At 38.3% G+C, this 18,838-nt stretch overlaps 1 protein-coding gene and 1 long non-coding RNA gene across 3 annotated transcripts; both read left to right on the top strand.

Annotated features, from left to right (window-relative positions):
• Positions 1-5,583: 5,583 nt before the first annotated feature.
• Positions 5,584-6,220, top strand: LOC114824948 (uncharacterized). Its single transcript, XR_011581532.1, has 3 exons — positions 5,584-5,641; positions 5,994-6,033; positions 6,121-6,220. It is a non-coding gene; the product is annotated as an uncharacterized lncRNA (long non-coding RNA).
• Positions 6,221-13,968: 7,748 nt separating this feature from the next.
• On the top strand, positions 13,969-17,544 carry LOC139196525 (receptor-like serine/threonine-protein kinase SD1-7). 2 transcript variants are annotated; one of them, XM_070822639.1, is made up of 8 exons: positions 13,969-15,116; positions 15,298-15,396; positions 15,504-15,664; positions 15,898-16,108; positions 16,234-16,471; positions 16,577-16,724; positions 16,805-17,125; positions 17,293-17,544. In XM_070822639.1, exons 1-7 carry the CDS (start codon positions 14,045-14,047, stop codon positions 17,117-17,119), a joined length of 2,244 nt encoding a protein of 747 aa, XP_070678740.1. In that variant the 5' UTR covers positions 13,969-14,044; the 3' UTR covers positions 17,120-17,125; positions 17,293-17,544. The 2 variants fall into 2 exon arrangements, with proteins under 2 accessions (XP_070678740.1, XP_070678739.1); XM_070822638.1 differs by having other exon boundaries at positions 15,295-15,396.
• The last annotated feature ends 1,294 nt before the right edge of the window (positions 17,545-18,838 follow it).

Below are 18,838 nucleotides of genomic sequence, written 5' to 3'. Positions count from 1 at the left end.
TCACATCATTTGGTATTTGTAATTTGAACTTTTCTTTCTGATAAATTTGTATGCTTTCTAGATTTTTTTTATGGCAGTTTTGAACCTTTTCTTTTCTGAATTTGTATGCTTCTCTGGGGTTTTTATGGCAGTTCTAAGGAAGAGCAAGAAAAAGGAAGAACCATTATTAGAAGATCTTCCCAAAGAGTAATACGATGATGCGAGTGCCTTTATCCTTTAACTTGGTCAAATTCAATGTGGTATTTATGGGTTTGATATTGATTTTCAGTTAACAATGACTTTGGGGAAATTGATCGAGTCTTCATTCAAAGTAACTTTTCATGCAGTTACATACTGATGAAATAGAATTCAATTTTGTCATTCCCTTTTTTTTTTAAATGCAGTTACATTTATATGATGATTTACGGCATATATTCATCTTTTAGTTTCTAATTCTTCATGCAGTCTAAGCCATGAAGGATTTGATCAACCCACAATTGATAACAATGTGCGGCAGCACCAACGGTTTTGGACAAGGAACAAGTAAGTACCATTTTTCTTCATTGTTCCAAAGTATTATATAGAGATTGCTTTAATATCTTGGCTGTATGTGGGGTGTCAAAGATAGGATTTAGGAGATTTGGTTTAGGGTTTGCAGAGAGAAAGAGGGGGGTGTCCGAGAGAAATGTGGGAGGATTTAGGCGAGGGATTTCAGGGATTTGTTTAGGGTTTCTTTTCTGCGATTTGGAGACAGAGAGATGGGACAGAGGTGAGAGAGAGAGATACGGGAGAAAAGCATTTCGTTTTCCATTTGCTTCCTGAAACCCGAGGGATTTCTACGATTGCAGAGAGAGATTTTCTTATTATGAATGTTGTCTGTTCTTTTACAGGAAACTCTAGAAGCTGACATTAGGATGTTCAGGAAGAAACTGATTTGTAAAACGACTCCAATGCCAATCTTCTATCAAGAGCCTCCACCTACTAAAGCGGACCTGAAGAAGGTATTCTTTTTTTCTTTCAAAATCACAAATGGCATGATGTATATTATTTTTTTCATGTGCAATTTCCAATTCTCTGGTGAATCTAATTTCATGCTTTAGTTTGGAGAACTCCTAATTTTTGTCATATATAGAAAAGTGGTGTGCCTATTACATGATTGGCTGACAAATAGTGCCTTTAGCACTACCTTCTCTCTCACTGAGCCCAAGCTCAACCCCTCCTCTGCCGCCGCTAACCTGCACCCTCCATTGCCGCACTTCGAATCGTAACTCTCAGCTCAAATCCCTTTTAGTTTATTTTCTCACAATTATTGTTCGACTTGATTTAAATTTTGTTCTATGTTCGGTGTATAATCAGGTGCTCCAGGTGTACGCACCAGTTCAATCTCCACCATCCGGTCATCGTCGATGAGGCCACGGAGTTCTTCTAGGCAGTTGCAGTCTCATATTTCACTTTTGACAGTTGCAAATTGGTGCTTTACTTAACTTTGTTTTCCCCCTTAATTTCGTAAAGTTTAGGTCTTTTCTTAAAATTTAAATAAAAAAATCTTTCTGGTATTGGTTAGTTTTGATCTTGATATTATCTTGGTTTGGTGTTAGTGGGGATGGCGGTGTCACGCAAAGTTAGCCGTTCTTGGCTCATCGGAAAACCCCCTGATTGGGCTTTATCAGGAGGGAACTCATAATGTAGTAGATATTCCTCAATGCAAAGGTCCCAATCCTAATGACTTTATATTTGATATTTAATCCTTGGATTAGTGTTAAATTTTATATTTTTTTAGTTTAATTTGTGTTTTCTTTTCTGTTTTTGCAGCTCATCGTCCAAGTATTATTGCTGTTGTGGAGCTGCTTAAACAGTGTCCCTTTTTGGTTATTAAAACTCAATGTTACCTACTTTCATTTCCAGTTTTTGAGTCTTCTATTCTACATTTTTAATAAGAAGCCGACGGTGATGGTGGTGGGCGGATGGCTAACATGGTTAGTCTGACCTAGAACTGGATTGTGTAATCTAGCTAGCCTTTCTATTTGTTTACTTGCTGCAATTATTCAACTTATGCTGCTATAATATTTGCTTCCTTCTGTTTTGTCCTCTACCATTTGGATCATGTGAATGACAACTTTCTTGTATATTTTGAATAATGAGCAGTTTATTGCTGTTAATCTTTTGATCACTGTATATGTTGCTAATTTACCTTCTCAAACAACGTACATGTAATCATTGGTATATAAAACTTATTTATATGTTAATTGTATGGTTTCTTTACTTTTGAGTTTGGTTGAACAACAACATTTTCTACTTTCTAGAGTTCATCCTCTTTATTTTAGCCCAGGCCAACCCACTCCACTCTGTTCGAAGCTCTTCAACTTTTTCGCACAAATTACTTAAAAATTTCTGCTCTCAAACATCTTAGATCCCTCACTCACCCTTCTGGCAGTGACGCCCCAAAGGTATATTTCTCTCATTGCTTTCAAAATTCAATATATATATATATATATATGGGCCAAGATTATGATGAGAAAGGACAGTAAATAGCTATCAATATGTGAATGTCTTATTTTCTTTCACTATGTAATAGCATCACTAACTTTTGTTTTTACTGTCTTATTGTATTTCCCATGTTGAGAGACAGAACTAAAAGGACAGTCGAATAATGGAACAGAGTCGGTATCTGGTAATCTTTCTACTTTACCAAAGCCAATTGCAATTTGTTTTGGAACAAAGAAAGATGCTCTGTTAATCTAGGGATATGGCACCCCCTTGGTTTTCGGATAGGATTTGGTGCATTATCGAATAAGGACTTTTTTTCCTTTAGAATTTTCGAATCAGTGCTTATGTATGCTGTCTGCAGATGTTACAGTAACAACTGCAAATACAAGTTGAGAGGAAGATCATATTCCTTTTGTGGTGCAGCTGGGGTTTGTTATCATATGCGATGCTTTTTGTTGTATGGCCATATGAAGCTGCAGATGCAAATATTTCTTAAGGTAGCCTTCTTCACTATGAATAGATTCATACACGCATACTTATTCACGCTTGCATACAAGCTTTGGGGTTGCTAAAAGTTTCCTTTGGGTTTCATAGGTACATGATGATCCTTCTTACGCTCCAGTTTGATGGTCCAACTCAATGGGTGAGTAATGCCGTTTATTTTCATGCGCATGTTTTTTGGAAGTTCATTCCTGTTTTGGGATGTTTGAATATATAGGCATTGTTTAAATTACAATATTTTATTAAGTTAAATTGTTTAAATTACTTTTTATTTATAATTTTAGCCGTTGCACCACTTTGAGAGACTGCTGGTAGAGCTCATAGCAATTGATATAAGTCCCTTACTTCCATAATAGGGTACTTGGAGTGACTGCTGTTATAGCTCATAGCAATTGCTGTAAGTCCCTTACTTCCATAATACAGACACTTACATTTATGATCATTTTTGTGTTAAGACGATACAGTTATAACTTATAACTGTCTTACATAGATCAACGCATATGTATATCGAATTTACCTGCATTACTCGAACAATTTGCTTTTCAATTCGCGGAGGGAATTAATAAAATCCAATATCTGTGTAAAAGTTTAGTTTCCAACTTTCTAGCAGTGAAAATGTTGCCCTTTCTGCAGACTACACCCTTTCACACACTCACTTTGATATGGTTAAACATATATATTCAAGATTTTGATCTCTGTGTGATTTGGCAATACATTTCACCTAATATTCCTCTCTCTCTCTCTCTCTCTCTCTCATGAAGGCACTCATTGGATTAAAAAAAGGTTAATCAAATATAGTCAGAAAGGGATGCCAAAACTTCGTCCATTCAGAATTTCAACTGTGAGTAATTTCCTTAAGAGAAGAACAAGTTTGAATCACTGTTTTTGTAATTGTGTATATTATGGTTCTTTGAATGAAAATCCTAATTTGTACAAATTACAAGGTATGTTACCACCAGCCTTAATCTACATATATGCAATGTGCAAAATTACATCTATTCTCAAGAATGAACCTGCTTTGTTCCATCCTTCTGTTAAGGATTATAATTTATGTAAAATTTATAAGTTTTCTCTCTTTTGGGTTACTTTATGTTTCGAATTAGTTGGGTTTAGCATTCTTCATAAGCTTTGATAATTGTTTAATTTCTAAGTTTTGTTCCATGCATGGTTGATTTAAAGTTTGACATTCTCAACGATGATGATAATTGAGTTCAGGATTATGATTCACCCCGAACAAGGGCGGATATGCAGTCTATGCCAACAAGGGGGTAAGGTGAGATATAGTTTTCGTTATGTCATTGTAGTAGCTTGGCATTTTCCAAGGACTTTTAATTGCTGCTGCATTGTTGAATACATTAAGAATGATGTAGTGATCCGGAGAGGGAGTCATTAGCTTATGGATGTGTTAACACATCCAATGTGTTGTAATCTTTTCGCTACTTAAACATGTTAAGACATCAATTCTAGAAAAAATTTGGTCTGCTACTTTACTTATGGTGTTGTTGGTTTACTCCAATGATAATACCTAGCTAGGATAGCCTTTCTTTATGTCTTAATTATTGATAGTGCTATCATCATGGCGGGCTATGTTGGAGCAAAAACTGTGCAGGCAAAGACATAAGAGTGATGGATTTTGGAATGAAATGCAAAGGATATCATTTTGTGCTGCTTAAGTAAAAGTTTCCTCTTCTGTTATATTTGTGTGTTGGATATTGTAGAAAATTAATATAAGTTGTATATTCGTGATAACTGACTATATTCATGATAACTGATTGATTAAGATTACTTATAAGGGGTATATATGCACAGAAGAGCTTAGAATGAGGGTGCTATTGGTTTACCTTGCCTGGATGTGTTGTAGGTGCGGGGTTGTTCAAAAAAAATAGGTTTTAAAGAATCCTTTGCAGATGCAGGTCTTCTGCTAAGTTATGGGAATTCCTATTATTAAATGATAGCATTGCAATCCGAGTGTAATTAGTTTAGTTCAGTTTTTTTTTTTTTTTTTTTTTTTGTGAAATGTTATTTACAATGTAATAATGTTTCTTTGAATTCAGTTGTTAAGGTTTCTTTTTATATTTTCCCCCTTTTAGACATTTGCAGATTTGTCCAGAGTGTGTGAGTTGCTTCAGCGAAAACAGGTGCTCTCTGCATTTTTCATCTCTTCCATACTCAAGCCCTAGCCGCTCCACCTCTCTCCCCCACACATAAGCAAACTCCATCTGAAAGCCAAAGAATCCAAAGGTAAATCCCTTCGAAGTCTTCAATTATCAACCAGATTTCATACTTTTTTTGGGATATACACAGCTATTTCATGTAGTGTTATTTCAGTAGTTTAATCCTAAGACCTAGATCATGAGACATCAGAATTTCGATTGATTTAGCTTTTGTCCTATGCCTTTTTTGTAGGCACAACAGGGATTGTAGACTACACAAACTTGGAAGATATGAAGTATGCGGCAAGTCCTTTTACTTTCTCACTCCAGAGTCCAGACATTCATATTTTCTGTACCCTTCTAGGGAGCATGGGTACTAGGTTGTTGAATATTGCTTTTTCAATATGTCGATGTGTCTAAAGCATCTATAAGAATCTCAAACTTCATAAATAATTTCCATGCAGATCAAAAAGCTTGATGGCTCTGAGTTTCGAAATGCTTTTGACCGCCAATCTGTTCGTGTATGAATCTTACAAGTTGAAAATTTATTTTCTTTCCTCCTGTATTTTTGTTTATCTTTTGCTCTGTTGGGTTTTTTCCAATAACTCAAAGGGCCGAAAGGTATTCCCTTTTCATATTCTTCTCTCCCAATTTCTTTAGGGTTAATTTTAATTTTCTTATGCTATTTGCAGTGGTGCTGTTTAGGGTTTAACTATTTTATTTCACAGATTCCTTTCAGACACAGTAAATTGTTACATTTTAAATTTGTATTTCATAGCGTGGTTGCTTGATTCTAATGTCGATTTGTAAGTGAACCTTTTTCTTTCAATAATTTAATCTGATGTGACTTTGTTTTTGTTCTCTCATGTCTAGGTTGGTCAAGGACATGGGGAGAAGAGCACTTTGGAAATGGGTATGAAGGGAAATAAACTTTCTGAACTGCATTGGCATCTATTGTTCTGGTTTTTCTTTGACAAGTTAACTTGCTCTCTCTTTGCAGTAAGGTGCACAAATATGGGAAAACCACGACAAGGGAAAGCTGGGATATTGTTGTGGATGAGGAGAGACCTATTACGAGTGAGTCTGGACTTGGTTCTGGTTCTCTCTGCATATAGTGTTGGAAGTTCAAATAAAAACATTATTTCAATGTTAGTGGGCTGCTAGCTGTTTCTTTTGACTCATCCTGCACTTACCCAAATTAATGCTTCTCTTCTGTGCTAGCCGAAATGTGGTTGTAAACCACTAGAATAAAGTAGTGTGTGTGTGTGTTCAATAGTCTAAAACTGCTGCAAGTAAAGACTTTGAACCCCTTTATTTTATTTTACATGGATAGTTTTCCACTAGCTAAGTCTAGAAAGTCTTTGTTTGCATTTGTTTATGAAAACCACTTGTGTGGTTCTCTTGTTTTTTGCAAGTATAAGAATGCATTTCCGTAAGGCTCTTTGTAATTCCATTCCATATTTTCAGCAATAGAGTTGAAACTCTTTTAATATATCAAGTACTTGTTTCTTTAAGAAGCTTGTTGTTTTTTCTTTCTATCAATCCATTTTCAAAGAGAGTAAAAGAAAGAGAGAGGTGTGATAGAGTTAGAAAACCTATCACCCACATAATTGGTATTAAGTTTGTAAACTTTTGAATACCAACAATTGGTATCAGAGCCAGAATACCATTCTGGCAAGTGCAGCAGTTATGGCGTCCAACTTAGTGCAGCTCCAGGTTCCCACATTGAAGAAAGAAAATTATGAAAGATGGTGCATCCAATTCAAAGCATTGTTTGGATCACAGGAGCTATGGGAAGTTGTCAGTAATGGGTATGTTGTACCCACTGCCAATCAAGAAGCCGCATATACTGCAGAACAAAGGAACACTCTCAAGGACTTACGAAAGAAGGACCAGAAGGCGTTGTATCTTCTATACCAGGGTCTAGAAGATTCAACGTTTGAGAAGGTTGCAGAAGCAACAACGAGCAAGCAAGTATGGGACACACTCAGTACAATCTACAAAGGAGTAGATCGAGTCAAGAAAGTGAGGTTACAGTCACTTCGAGCAGATTTTGAAACTACTCACATGAATGAAGGGGAGAGCATCTCCGACTATCACTCAAGGCTCATTGTGATAGTAAATCAGATGAGGATAAATAGCGAGAGACTCGATGAAGTACGAGTTGTGGAGAAGATACTCCAGTCACTCACATGACTCACATCTAAGTTTGAGCATGTGGTGACTGCCATTGAGGAATCCAAGGATTTGGAGGCGATGAGCGCAGAGGAGCTACTAGGATCCCTCATAGTTCACGAGCAACGCATTCAGAAGAATGCAAGCCCCACAACGCTAGAGCAAGCTTTGGAGTCAAAGTTGAATATTGACAAACCAAATGGAGGTCGTGGGCAGTGGAACTCACGTCGTGGGAATTCATCCAACTGTAGCCGAGGACGAGCCCGAGGAAGAGGTAGAGGCTATGCACAAAATCGAGCTCAGTCTCAAGAATGCAGATCTACTCGAGGAAAGGCACATATCCAGTGTCACAGTTGCAAGCAATATGGACATTATGCCAATGAATAAAAAAAAAAAAAAAGGTCGTACCCAGTGCACAAGGCTCCCGCTTTACGCAGGGTCTGGGAAAGGTGAATGTTCATATAAAAATGGTGAGCATGTCAACATGGCAGAATCAAGTGGAAATGCTGGTGAGGAATTTACAGTCTTACTAGCACACCATGATTCCAGTAACCAACAAGATGTTTGGTATTTGGACTCTGGTGCAAGCAACCATATGTGTGGAAAGAAAGAGTTTTTTGCCGAACTCAAAGATGGGCCTTATGGATCTGTGAGTCTTGGTGACTCCTCAAAGTTGCCAGTTGAAGGCAAAGGAAAGATCAAAATCATCCAGAAGGATGGTAGAGAAGAATACATCTTCGATACCTACTACATACCAGGTATGAAGAGCAACATTCTGAGCGTTGGTCAACTGCTCCAGAAAGGGTATATTATACATATGGAGGATATGTTTCTCACTCTTAGGAATGCAAGGAGAAAACTTATTGCACGTGTTCAAATGTCAAAGAACCGAATGTTCCCATTGAAGTTGAACACAAGGATTGGGAGTTGCAACATCGGTGTAATGGAAGATAAGTCATGGAAATGGCATCTTCGGTTTGGCCATCTTCATTTCAATGGCCTAAAGTTGCTGTCAAGTGGAGGAATGGTTCGTGGTCTACCCCAGATTGAAGCCACACGCCAAGTATGTGAAGGTTGTGTGCTTGGCAAGCAAACACGGCTCACATTCCCTGTTGGTGATGCATGGAGAGCAAAAGCACCACTGCAGTTGGTACATACGGATATATGTGGTCCGTTAGATCCTATGTCCTATGGAGGTAATAGGTATTTTATTACCTTCATTGATGATTTCAGTAAGAAGACTTGGGTCTATTTTCTCAAGGAGAAGTCAGCTGCCCTAAAAGTTTTCAAGGAGTTCAAGGCACTCACAGAGGCTAAAAGCAACCACAAGCTTGTGGCTGTGAGATCAAATAGAGGTGGAGAGTACACCTCCAATGCTTTCCAAGCATATTGCAAGGAGCAAGAAATTAGGCATCAACTGACTACTGCCTATACCCCACAGCAAAATGGAATAGCCGAAAGAAAGAATCGAACCATCATTGACATGGCAAGGTCCATGCTTAAGGAGAAGAATTTGCCAAAAGAATTGTGGGCAAAAGCTGTAGCTTGTTCAATTTATTTGTTGAATCGATGTCCAACAAAGAGTGTCAAGAGGATGACACCACAAGAGGCTTGGAGTGGATACAAGCCGAATGTTGCACACCTAAGAGTTTTTGGGTGTGTTGCATATGCTCAGGTTCCAGAAGCCAAGAGGAGGAAGCTTGATAATCGAGGTGAAAAGTGTGTGTTTGTGGGCTATAGTGAAGAGTCAAAGGCATATAAGCTCTACAACCCACTAACTGGCAAATTAGTGGTTAGTGGAGATGTCATCTTCAGTGAGGAAGATGCATGGAAGTGGAACAACAAAGAAGTCAGTAAAGAGAAGATTGTTTCCACTGATTTTGAAGAACCAGAAGTTGTACCACCTATCTAGCAACAACCTGCTCAAATAACCACAATAACTCCAGTGCACAGAATTGCAAGGAGTGGTCCTACATCCAGTGAGGAAAGCAGCTCATCAACTCCAGTGAGGCTAAGAAGTCTCACCGAGATATATGGACAAGAAGAAGAAGAAGAAACCAATTTTTTCTGCTTGTATGTAGACCACGAGCCTCTCTCATTCAATGAAGCTGTGGAAGAAGATCGTTGGAGAATAGCCATGGAGGAAGAAATCCATGCCATCGAGAAGAATGACACTTGGGAGTTGACAAAGCTCCCACCAAATCAGAAGGCTATTGGTGTCAAGTGGGTGTACAAGATCAAACGCACTGCAGATGGGAGTGTGGATTGATACAAGTCAAGGCTTGTAGCAAAGGGCTACAAACAGAAGTATGGAGTGGACTATGATGAAGTCTATGCTCCAATTGCAAGACTTGACACGGTAAGATTGCTAATCTCTCTTGCCACTCATCATAAATGGAAAATTTATCAACTAGATGTCAAGTCAGCCTTCCTTAATGGAGTTCTTGAGGAAGAAGTGTACGTGAAACAACCGGAAGGCTTCCGAGTACAAGGAGAAGAAGATAAGGTGTATCATTTGAAAAAGGCTTTGTATGGCCTCAAGCAAGCACCACGAGCTTGGAACTCAAGGATTGATAACTACCTTCACCAAAATGGATTTCAGAAATGTCCATACGAGCATTCAGTTTACATGAAGAACGGTGAAAAATGGGAGTTCTTAATTATTTGTCTCTATGTAGATGACTTGTTGTTTACAGGAAACAATGAAGCAATGTTCTGTGAGTTCAAGCAATCCATGTTCAGTGAATTCGAGATGACTGACAATGGATTAATGTCATACTTTCTTGGCATAGAGGTGAAGCAAGAAAGTAACGGTATCTACATCTCTCAACAAAAGTACATGAGAGATATATTGGAGAAATTCAATATGGACAAGTGCAATATTGTCAACACTCCAGTTGCAACTGGATTGAAACTGTCCAAGGAAGGAGAAGGTGAGCTTGTAAACTCAACCGTGTACAAAAGCCTCGTTGGAAGCTTGAGGTACCTTACAATCACAAGACCAGATATAGTTTATGGTGTTGGACTCGTGAGTCGGTACATGGAAACACCAAATGAGTCTCATTGGTTGGCTGCCAAGAGAATTTTAAGGTACATAAGAGGCACTCTAAACTATGGTCTGTTTTATAATTTTGGTGAAGATGCAAAATTATTTGGTTATTCAGATAGTGATTGGGGAGGTGACCAAGATGAAAGGGAAAGTACAACTGGCTATGTGTTTTTTCTAGGATCAACAGCTTTCTCATGGACTTCAAAGAAGCAATCAATTATTGCTCTGTCATCGTGTGAAGCCGAGTACGTTGCTGCAGCCTTAACTGTGTGTGAGGCAATTTGGTTAAGAAATCTGTTGAAATCTTTATGTCATCCACAAGTGGAATCTACTGTGATTCATGTGGATAACATGTCTGCAATCAAGCTTGCAAAGAATCCTGTTCAACATGGAAGGAGCAAGCACATCGATACCAGGTTCCATTTTCTGAGGGATCATGTGAAGCAAAAGATAATTGAGCTTATCTATTGTCACACCAAGGAACAAGTGGCTGACATCTTCACAAAGCCACTGCCAATTGAATCATTCCGGCTGCTGCATGACATGCTAGGAATGAAGGTGTTTTGATTTGAGGGGGAGTGTTGGAAGTTCAAATAAAAACATTATTTCAATGTTAGTGGGCTGCTAGCTGTTTCTTTTGACTCATACTTCCTGCACTTACCCAAATTAATGCTTCTCTTCTGTGCTAGCCGAAATGTGGTTGTAAACCACTAGAATAAAGTAGTGTGTGTGTGTGTGTGTTCAATAGTCTAAAACTGCTGCAAGTAAAGACTTTGAACCCCTTTATTTTATTTTGCATGGATAGTTTTCCACTAGCTAAGTCTAGAAAGTCTTTGTTTGCATTTGTTTATGAAAACCACTTGTGTGGTTCTCTTGTTTTTTGCAAGTATAAGAATGCCTTTCCGTAAGGCTCTTTGTAATTCCATTCCATATTTTCAGCAATAGAGTTGAAACTCTTTTAATATATCAAGTACTTGTTTCTTTAAGAAGCTTGCTGTTTTTTCTTTCTATCGATCCATTTTCAAAGAGAGTAAAAGAGATAGAGGTGTGATAGAGTTAGAAAACCTATCACCCACATAATTGGTATTAAGTTTCTAAACTTTTAAATACCAACATATACTATGTTGAAACAGTCAAAAGGATTTCAAGGGAACCAAATATAAACAATTTAGATTACATCTTCTGGTATTGCTCTTGCTGTAAAAGTAATTTTGATATTTCACTTTTTGATGAAGGGCTGAGCCGCATTACGGGTGAGCAGATAAACCTTGCTTCATTTATATCCTTCTAAAAAGAACAGATGAATTGCCTTTATCTCAACACTGCTTCTATAAATCTTCCCTTTGTACCAGTTTTTTGAAGACGACCAGCGGCCCACTACTAATTACCATTAATACTAACCTTAACTTAAGCACGTGTGCAATTCAATAGGTATGGTTTTATACAAAATTAAGGCCTCAAGGCAATTAGTAGTCGAACTTTCTATATAAGAGGATTTAAACTTCAACAAGTTTCCGATGTGGCCATGTGGGACATGCTTCAACACACTTGGTATAAACGGAAAATCCACTTCTTTGTGTGTTTTGGACAAAGGGATAGTTTCTCCATAATCTAGACATCTTGGAGTCCAAGTACGAATCGTGCCGTCAGCTGCTTTGAAGTGGAAAAGCAGATGAACATGCAATGAGGATGAAGTCAAGTTTTGTTGTTATTATTACGTTCTGTTTTGTCAAATGCTGTTTGTTATGGGATTCCTATATTTATTAATAGGGAAAAGCAGATGAACATGCACTGAGGAGCAAGAAAATGGACCCGGATGAAGTCACCAGCAAAAGGATTCGCATGAGAATAGACAGCAGGGATGTCAATACGGGAAGATCAAACTGCGCGCGTAATGAGATAACTCAGGTCGGACATGCAAGCGTACGCACCTAGGGTGTGGCAAGGGCTAGGGGCATTTACAGCATTGTGCACAGCCTAATGCCTGCTCGTCCCAAATTTGAAGGAAGCTCATTAAGAACGTTTCTGGTGAAGCAAAGAAGGCGCAAAGGAAAAGGTTCAGGCTATGGTGTTTAGAAAAGCTTGAGGCATTGAGGAACCTCATTTAGACTAGAGCAATGGTTTTCTGAGTTGCATGTTTTTCCGTTTACTAGTGTCGTCGTTTTTGTCTTAGTTTTTTAAGGAAGTTTAGGTTGTTGGACTGAAACAATGCTCTTCGGAGTTGCATGCTTTTCGGTTTCGTAGTGTTAAAATTTGGACTTGAATTTCATACTATGATTCTATGAATGTGTGTTCAATCTCGACTGACCTCCACATGGCTTGGAGCTTACTCTACCTTTACCCCATATCCACCTTCCCTTAAGTATCGACCGAATATGGATCGAGCTGAGGTGGGCTTTACACACCCCAGGGTCCAGACTCATCATCTAATGAGCCCATGGGTCCATTTGGTCGCGGTAGGCAATATCCAAGCGCCTCGTCTGTCAGGTCTATCTTAGGCTAATGAAATGACTGGCCTGACCTGGGATCCAACTTGGTACGAAATGGCTATCCCGACGTGGATGAGATGGGCCACGCCTCAACGAGCTTCAAATGGTCGGCGAACCACACCTCAAACCCGAAATCAAATTCTCTTTGAATCTCCCAATCCAAAATCGACAGACCGAGATATCCAAACCGTTCAAGAGAGGGGAGAGAAAGATTTGGGCCCCTTGTGTGATGTGGGCCAATAGGATAGGCTAATGAAGACCGTAGAATTTAAAATAAGTGGTTCGGATCTCTACGTTCGTTTGTGCCAGACTGTGACATTCGGAGAGGATCTCGATTCCCCAACCCTGTGATTATCTCAACTCGGCCTCGGGTGTTTTACCCCAATGACGTAATCATACATTAAAAACTTCAGTTAGTACTTTGGTTTGTGTGAATACAGAAATGGAGACTTAGTCGTCTTTGTTTGGTCCTGGAGGTTTGTTTTCAGATTCTTTGTATACGTCCTCAATCTGCATGTACTTTTTCAAATTTTCTTTGTGGGCCCCATTGTTGAATTTTGACTTGTGGACTTGAATGGCCGACACATGCAGCGTGAGTCATGCTCGTATTTACTTGTCCTTTTGGTTTGGAACATTCATATATATTATATATTATATTTTGGAACCTAGAATCCCCAGTGTAGTGATAAATATTTTTAATTATTTAAGTTACAAGTTTGATTTGGAACACTTATAAGTGCTTAATTAAGTAGAATCATAAAACGGACGAGGGACGAGAGTAGGATGAAAAGAGATTTGAGAGAGGCAAGTTAGCGGGCCATTACTAATTACATCAATATTGCTCCAACTTGCAACATTACAAGGAATTGAGAGAGACAATAAGTTCTATCACAAAAAGTATCGGTATCGGTGTCTTATATATAAAACTGTTCATTATATTATTTTTTTCAAAGTGAAATTCTTGTGATATGTGTAGGTTTGGAGAAATTATTCTGTAGGCCCGGAGATATTATTGTGTGTGATGTAGCGAGGTCTGAGGTCATATCGTGGCTGATGGGTAACATTGACTTCAAAAAATGATTCCAGGCAAAAACTTAGAAAATGACAGGCACATGCACACACATTTACTTGAAGATATAAACAAGGACCAATGCTTTACTAAGAAATATAGCTAATCAGTTAAGCCAAGTTGAAAAATTGGTGCTTTTGCAATGGCAGTGGCTCTTTCTGTAGAGATGCTTTTGTTCTCTTTGTTTTTGCTACCAATTTCTGTGATTTCCCAAAATAATGGAAGAGTAGCAGTTGGGAGTTCTCTAACTGCAACTATAGGCGACTCCTCATCATGGCTTTCTCCATCCGGTGATTTCGAGTTTGGATTTTCGCCCCTCGGAAACAATGATCTTTTCTTGCTTTCGATATGGTATGCGAATATCCCAGACAAAACCGTGGTTTGGTATGCATACGACGGTAACAACCCCATGGTTGCACCTAGGGGATCAGTTCTGAACTTGACTGCCAACAGTGGACTAGTTCTTAACAATCCTCAGGGTGGAGAGATATGGAAATCCGAAATAACCTTGGGGACTGTTGCGAACGGGGTCATGAATGACACCGGAAACTTTGTCCTTCAACACCAAAACTCGGGGAGCTTGTGGGAGACCTTCAGCAATCCTACAGACACCGTTTTGCCTGGACAGACAATTGAGAGAAATGGGAAGCTTTCGTGTAGACAATCGGAGACTAACTACACAAAAGGGCGGTTCCAGCTGCGCTTGCAAGATGATGGAAACCTCGTGCTCATTTCCGTCAACTTGACAACAGATAAGGCCAAGAAAGCTTACTTCTCCACGAAGACCACCGCAGGGAACGTGCCAGGTAGTCAAGGCAAAGAATTGGTGTTCAGCAGCTCAGGGGACATGTCTGTTCTGAGAGAAAATGATGGAAGAGTCCCTCTTAAGGGGACAGAGGGAGTGTCGGTGAGGGACAACTACATAAGGGCAACTCTTGATTTTGATGGGATTTTCGCTTTATATTCTCACCCGAAATACTTCACTGGAAATGCAAGCTGGATTAGTCCTCTGGTGTATATGCCGGATGATATTTGCCTACGACTGGGCGTTGGTGTTTGCGGTTACAACAGTACCTGTAAGCTCAAACCAGATAAAAGGCCAACCTGCGAATGCCCAAAAGGGTTTTCTTTTCTTGATCCGAAGGATATATACCGAGGCTGCAAACCCGATTTAAGCCGGAAATCTGTGACACGCGTGGAATCAGTATTATTAGGTACCTCTATCTTTGTTATTGTTGTCTTAAGTTCTGCTCTCTGTCTCGGATTTTTCTTCGTTTTCTGGAAGAAACCTGCAAGACCTAGTTCATCCAAAAATTGAAGACAATTAATGCGTACATGTGCGTGTGTGTTACGCTGATTGCATATGTTGCTAGCTAATTGTTTATGATGCAGCAGATAAATGGGTTTGGATTGGCATTTCTATAGCTGCTGCTCTAGTGCTTTGCACCGCGTACTATCTACTCCAACGAAGAAGATCAGCCCTTGCATCAGCTGGTATATTTCTTTAAATCATGTGCACCAGTAAGACAGGATTATTAATCACATCTTTGACAATTGTTGTCTCCATTGAAACTTTAATTTCTTATAATTGATCTGTATAGGTGAGAACCGGACAACGATTGAGAACGAAATGATTATCTTCATGAAATCTAAGCGACATCATGATTTTAGCGTTTTTAGCTATTCATCCATCGTGGCTGCCACAAGCAACTTTGCTGAAGAAAACAAGCTAGGACAAGGAGGGTTTGGACCGGTTTATAAGGTAACATTTTGAAAAAAAAAAATTTCTGCTTCTAATTCAAAAGCTGTCGTACCCAGTGCACAAGGCTCCCGCTTTACGCAGGGTCTGGGAGAGGTGAATGTCGGCTAGCCTTACCCCCATTTATGGAGAGGCTGCTCCCAAGTTCTAATTCAAAAGCTGTAAGAAAAAAAAAAGGAATTAGCTTCATTTGCCTAAAGATGACAGCAAAAACATGATATGGATTATCAATTCAGGGGAAATTGGCGGCGGGACAAGAAATAGCTGTGAAGAGGCTTTCGAAATGTTCAGGGCAAGGAACATCAGAATTCAAGAATGAACTGATACTTATATATGAACTCCAACATACAAACCTGGTTCACCTTTTCGGATTTTGCATTCATGGTGAAGAAATGATGTTGATATATGAGTATCTGCAGAACAAAAGTTTGGACCACTTTTTATTTGGTGAGGAACCAAGATACTTGATTTCATTTGTTAAATTTACTATCTGATTTTTATTTTACTGTCAAAGTTCATAGAGTACTACTATTAATTAATATTAGTCCTACTTAACTCTACATATTGGACAGATCCAATCAGAGGTCTACTACTAGATTGGAAGAAGCGTTTTAGCATTCTCGAAGGAATTGCTCAAGGGTTGCTTTATCTGCACAAATACTCAAGAAAGAAAGTAATTCATAGAGATGTAAAAGCTAGTAACATACTACTTGATGAAAACATGAACCCAAAAATTTCAGATTTTGGTATGGCAAGGATTTTCACCCAAAATGAATTGGAAGCAAACACTAGAAAGGTTGTGGGGACACTGTAAGTATTTCTGCATCACATTGACGTGGTCCTCCCCTTTTGACTGCTAAACACGCATTTTTCCAGATAAGTATACTGACTAATTTTCTTTTTCATTTCGTGCAGTGGTTACATGCCTCCAGAGTCCGTGGGGGGAATTATTTCTGTAAAGTCTGATGTCTACAGTTTCGGGGTATTGATGCTTGAAATCATAAGTGGAAGGAAAAACAACAGCTTTTACAATGACGATCGCGCACTCAATTTAGTAGGATATGTATGACAAACAAATCTCTCTCTTAAAATTTATAATCATATTTTTCTTCTTTAGAATGAAATGCAATCCTTGTTCTTCAGGCATGGGAGTTATGGAAAAAAGGTGCAGGGCTAGAATTAACGGATCCAACATTAGGAAATTCGTTTATTAAAGAGCAACTGTTAAGATGCATCCATGTCGGTCTGCTTTGCGTAGAAGAAAATGCAGCAGATCGCCCTACCATGTCAGATGTCATATCTATGTTGACAAATGAAAGCTTTCGATTAGCATCACCAACAAAGCCAGCATTTTTTGTTGGAAGGAGGACGGTGGAGGCTGGTATAAGTGGGAATCAGCAACTTGAAACTGTTGCTTCAGCAAACTACATGTCCAGTTCAGATTTTGAAGCGCGTTAATTAAAGGTAAAAATCATATTTGTAGTGCCTCAACTAAGTGTTTTGCATCTGCTTAATTGAAAAGACTGTACTTTACTCGACTAATTAGCATCAGTCAAACCACTTTCGCAAATTGGTATGTGTCCTGGGAAGAAGTCAATAAATTAACGGCGACGCTGTTTTTGTAAATGTAGGAGGTTATGCATCAACTGGAGTTGGCTGATGGCTTTTGGCACCTTTCAAGATACTTGAGAAGTTTTAGAGTTTAATTTACAGAGGGTGCTTGCTTCTGTAGTCCCTATATAAAATAAAATTAAAATAAAACTAGATGCTCATTTATTACCTTTGAATTAAGGATATGTGATGATGATGATCCATGAAGTACTGTGATATATAAAATAGTATGTCTTTCATTCAATTGAAAATTTTCGTATTGTTTGATGGAACGAGAAGGCTTTTGATAAGCATATGTTAGAAACACTCAAAACGTTTATGAGTTAAACAATTATCCATGGAACGTATATTATATATAGCCCAACATACGGTCTCTAAAGTTTTAAGTAATACATCCTTGCATCACTGTTTAACTCATAAAACCTCACCTCTCCATCCAAGTCTCTCGCCCCTCCCCATCCCATACTCAATCTTGAAACTTCTCCATCCAAAACTAGTGTATATTAATTGCATTACCATAGTCGAAGTTGTCCCTAGCTATGAAAAAAAATTACCATGTAAATTAGGATTTGTTTTTATTTTATGTTTTATGTAAAATTGGGGAGTAAAATTACTTGAGCTACAACCACTTTGCGAGTTATACATCAACCGTTCGATTTCTCTAATATTATAAAGAATATATCTTAAACGCTTATCATTTGTTAAAAATACTGAATTCCTAGAATTTTGTTTGAGTCATAGTTTCCAAGAATTTGTTCGAGTGAATCTTCCTAGTATAGAAACTAGATTGTTTTTACCTTTCCTCTTGAAATGATGTCGTATCACATGACCTTATTGGTTTTTTATATATATTTTTTAGGGTGTGTTTGATCCAGGAAGTCTGTCATCAAACCAAACTCAATATTCGATCAAAAATCTAGGATGCTTCCGCTGCAATTTCACTCTCCATATTCCAAAAAAGTCTTCTTTTTCATGTTATACAAAAAAAAAAGTCTTGCATATGACAGATGCGTGATATGTTGTAAGAAAAATAAAATTGGATGATGTGATTTACGTGGGAAAGAGGTTGTGAATCTAGTCACCGTTGTCAGCATACAAATGGGTGATCAAGTCTTCCGGTAAATTTTGGGGTGTGCTATCCACACACCCCTTTTTACTTCTCACACATCCCTTGTTAATTTCTGTCCGTTGATCTTCTTCAACTCATCCGATTTGACGGTCGAAAATCAAAAATGTGTGAGAGAAGTAAAAAGGGGTGTGTGGATATCACACCCCTAAATTTTTAGTAAAACTTGTAATTATTTTTTTTTGGTCAAAAAATAGATTTTATTAGATTATAAGTTAGATTAACTACCGACGAGGTTCGAACTCACACCGTCATGCAAAAGCTTAACACCTTTCCACCATTGTAATAAATGGTCACTTGTGTAAAACTTGTAATTATTACTTTATTCCCTTTTTTTTTAATTTATAAATGCCTTGTACAAAGATTGTAACGGTTTAACTAAGACGCGTTGCTTGATTAAATTCTTAATCATGTTCTGGTGATGGATTTCATGTCTTTCT

The sequence above is a fragment of the Malus domestica genome, chromosome 05 (genome assembly GCF_042453785.1).
Source record: "Malus domestica chromosome 05, GDT2T_hap1".
NCBI lineage: Eukaryota > Viridiplantae > Streptophyta > Magnoliopsida > Rosales > Rosaceae > Malus > Malus domestica.
Note: the sequence above shows the minus strand (reverse complement) of the source record. Positions and strands in the feature narration are given on the sequence as shown.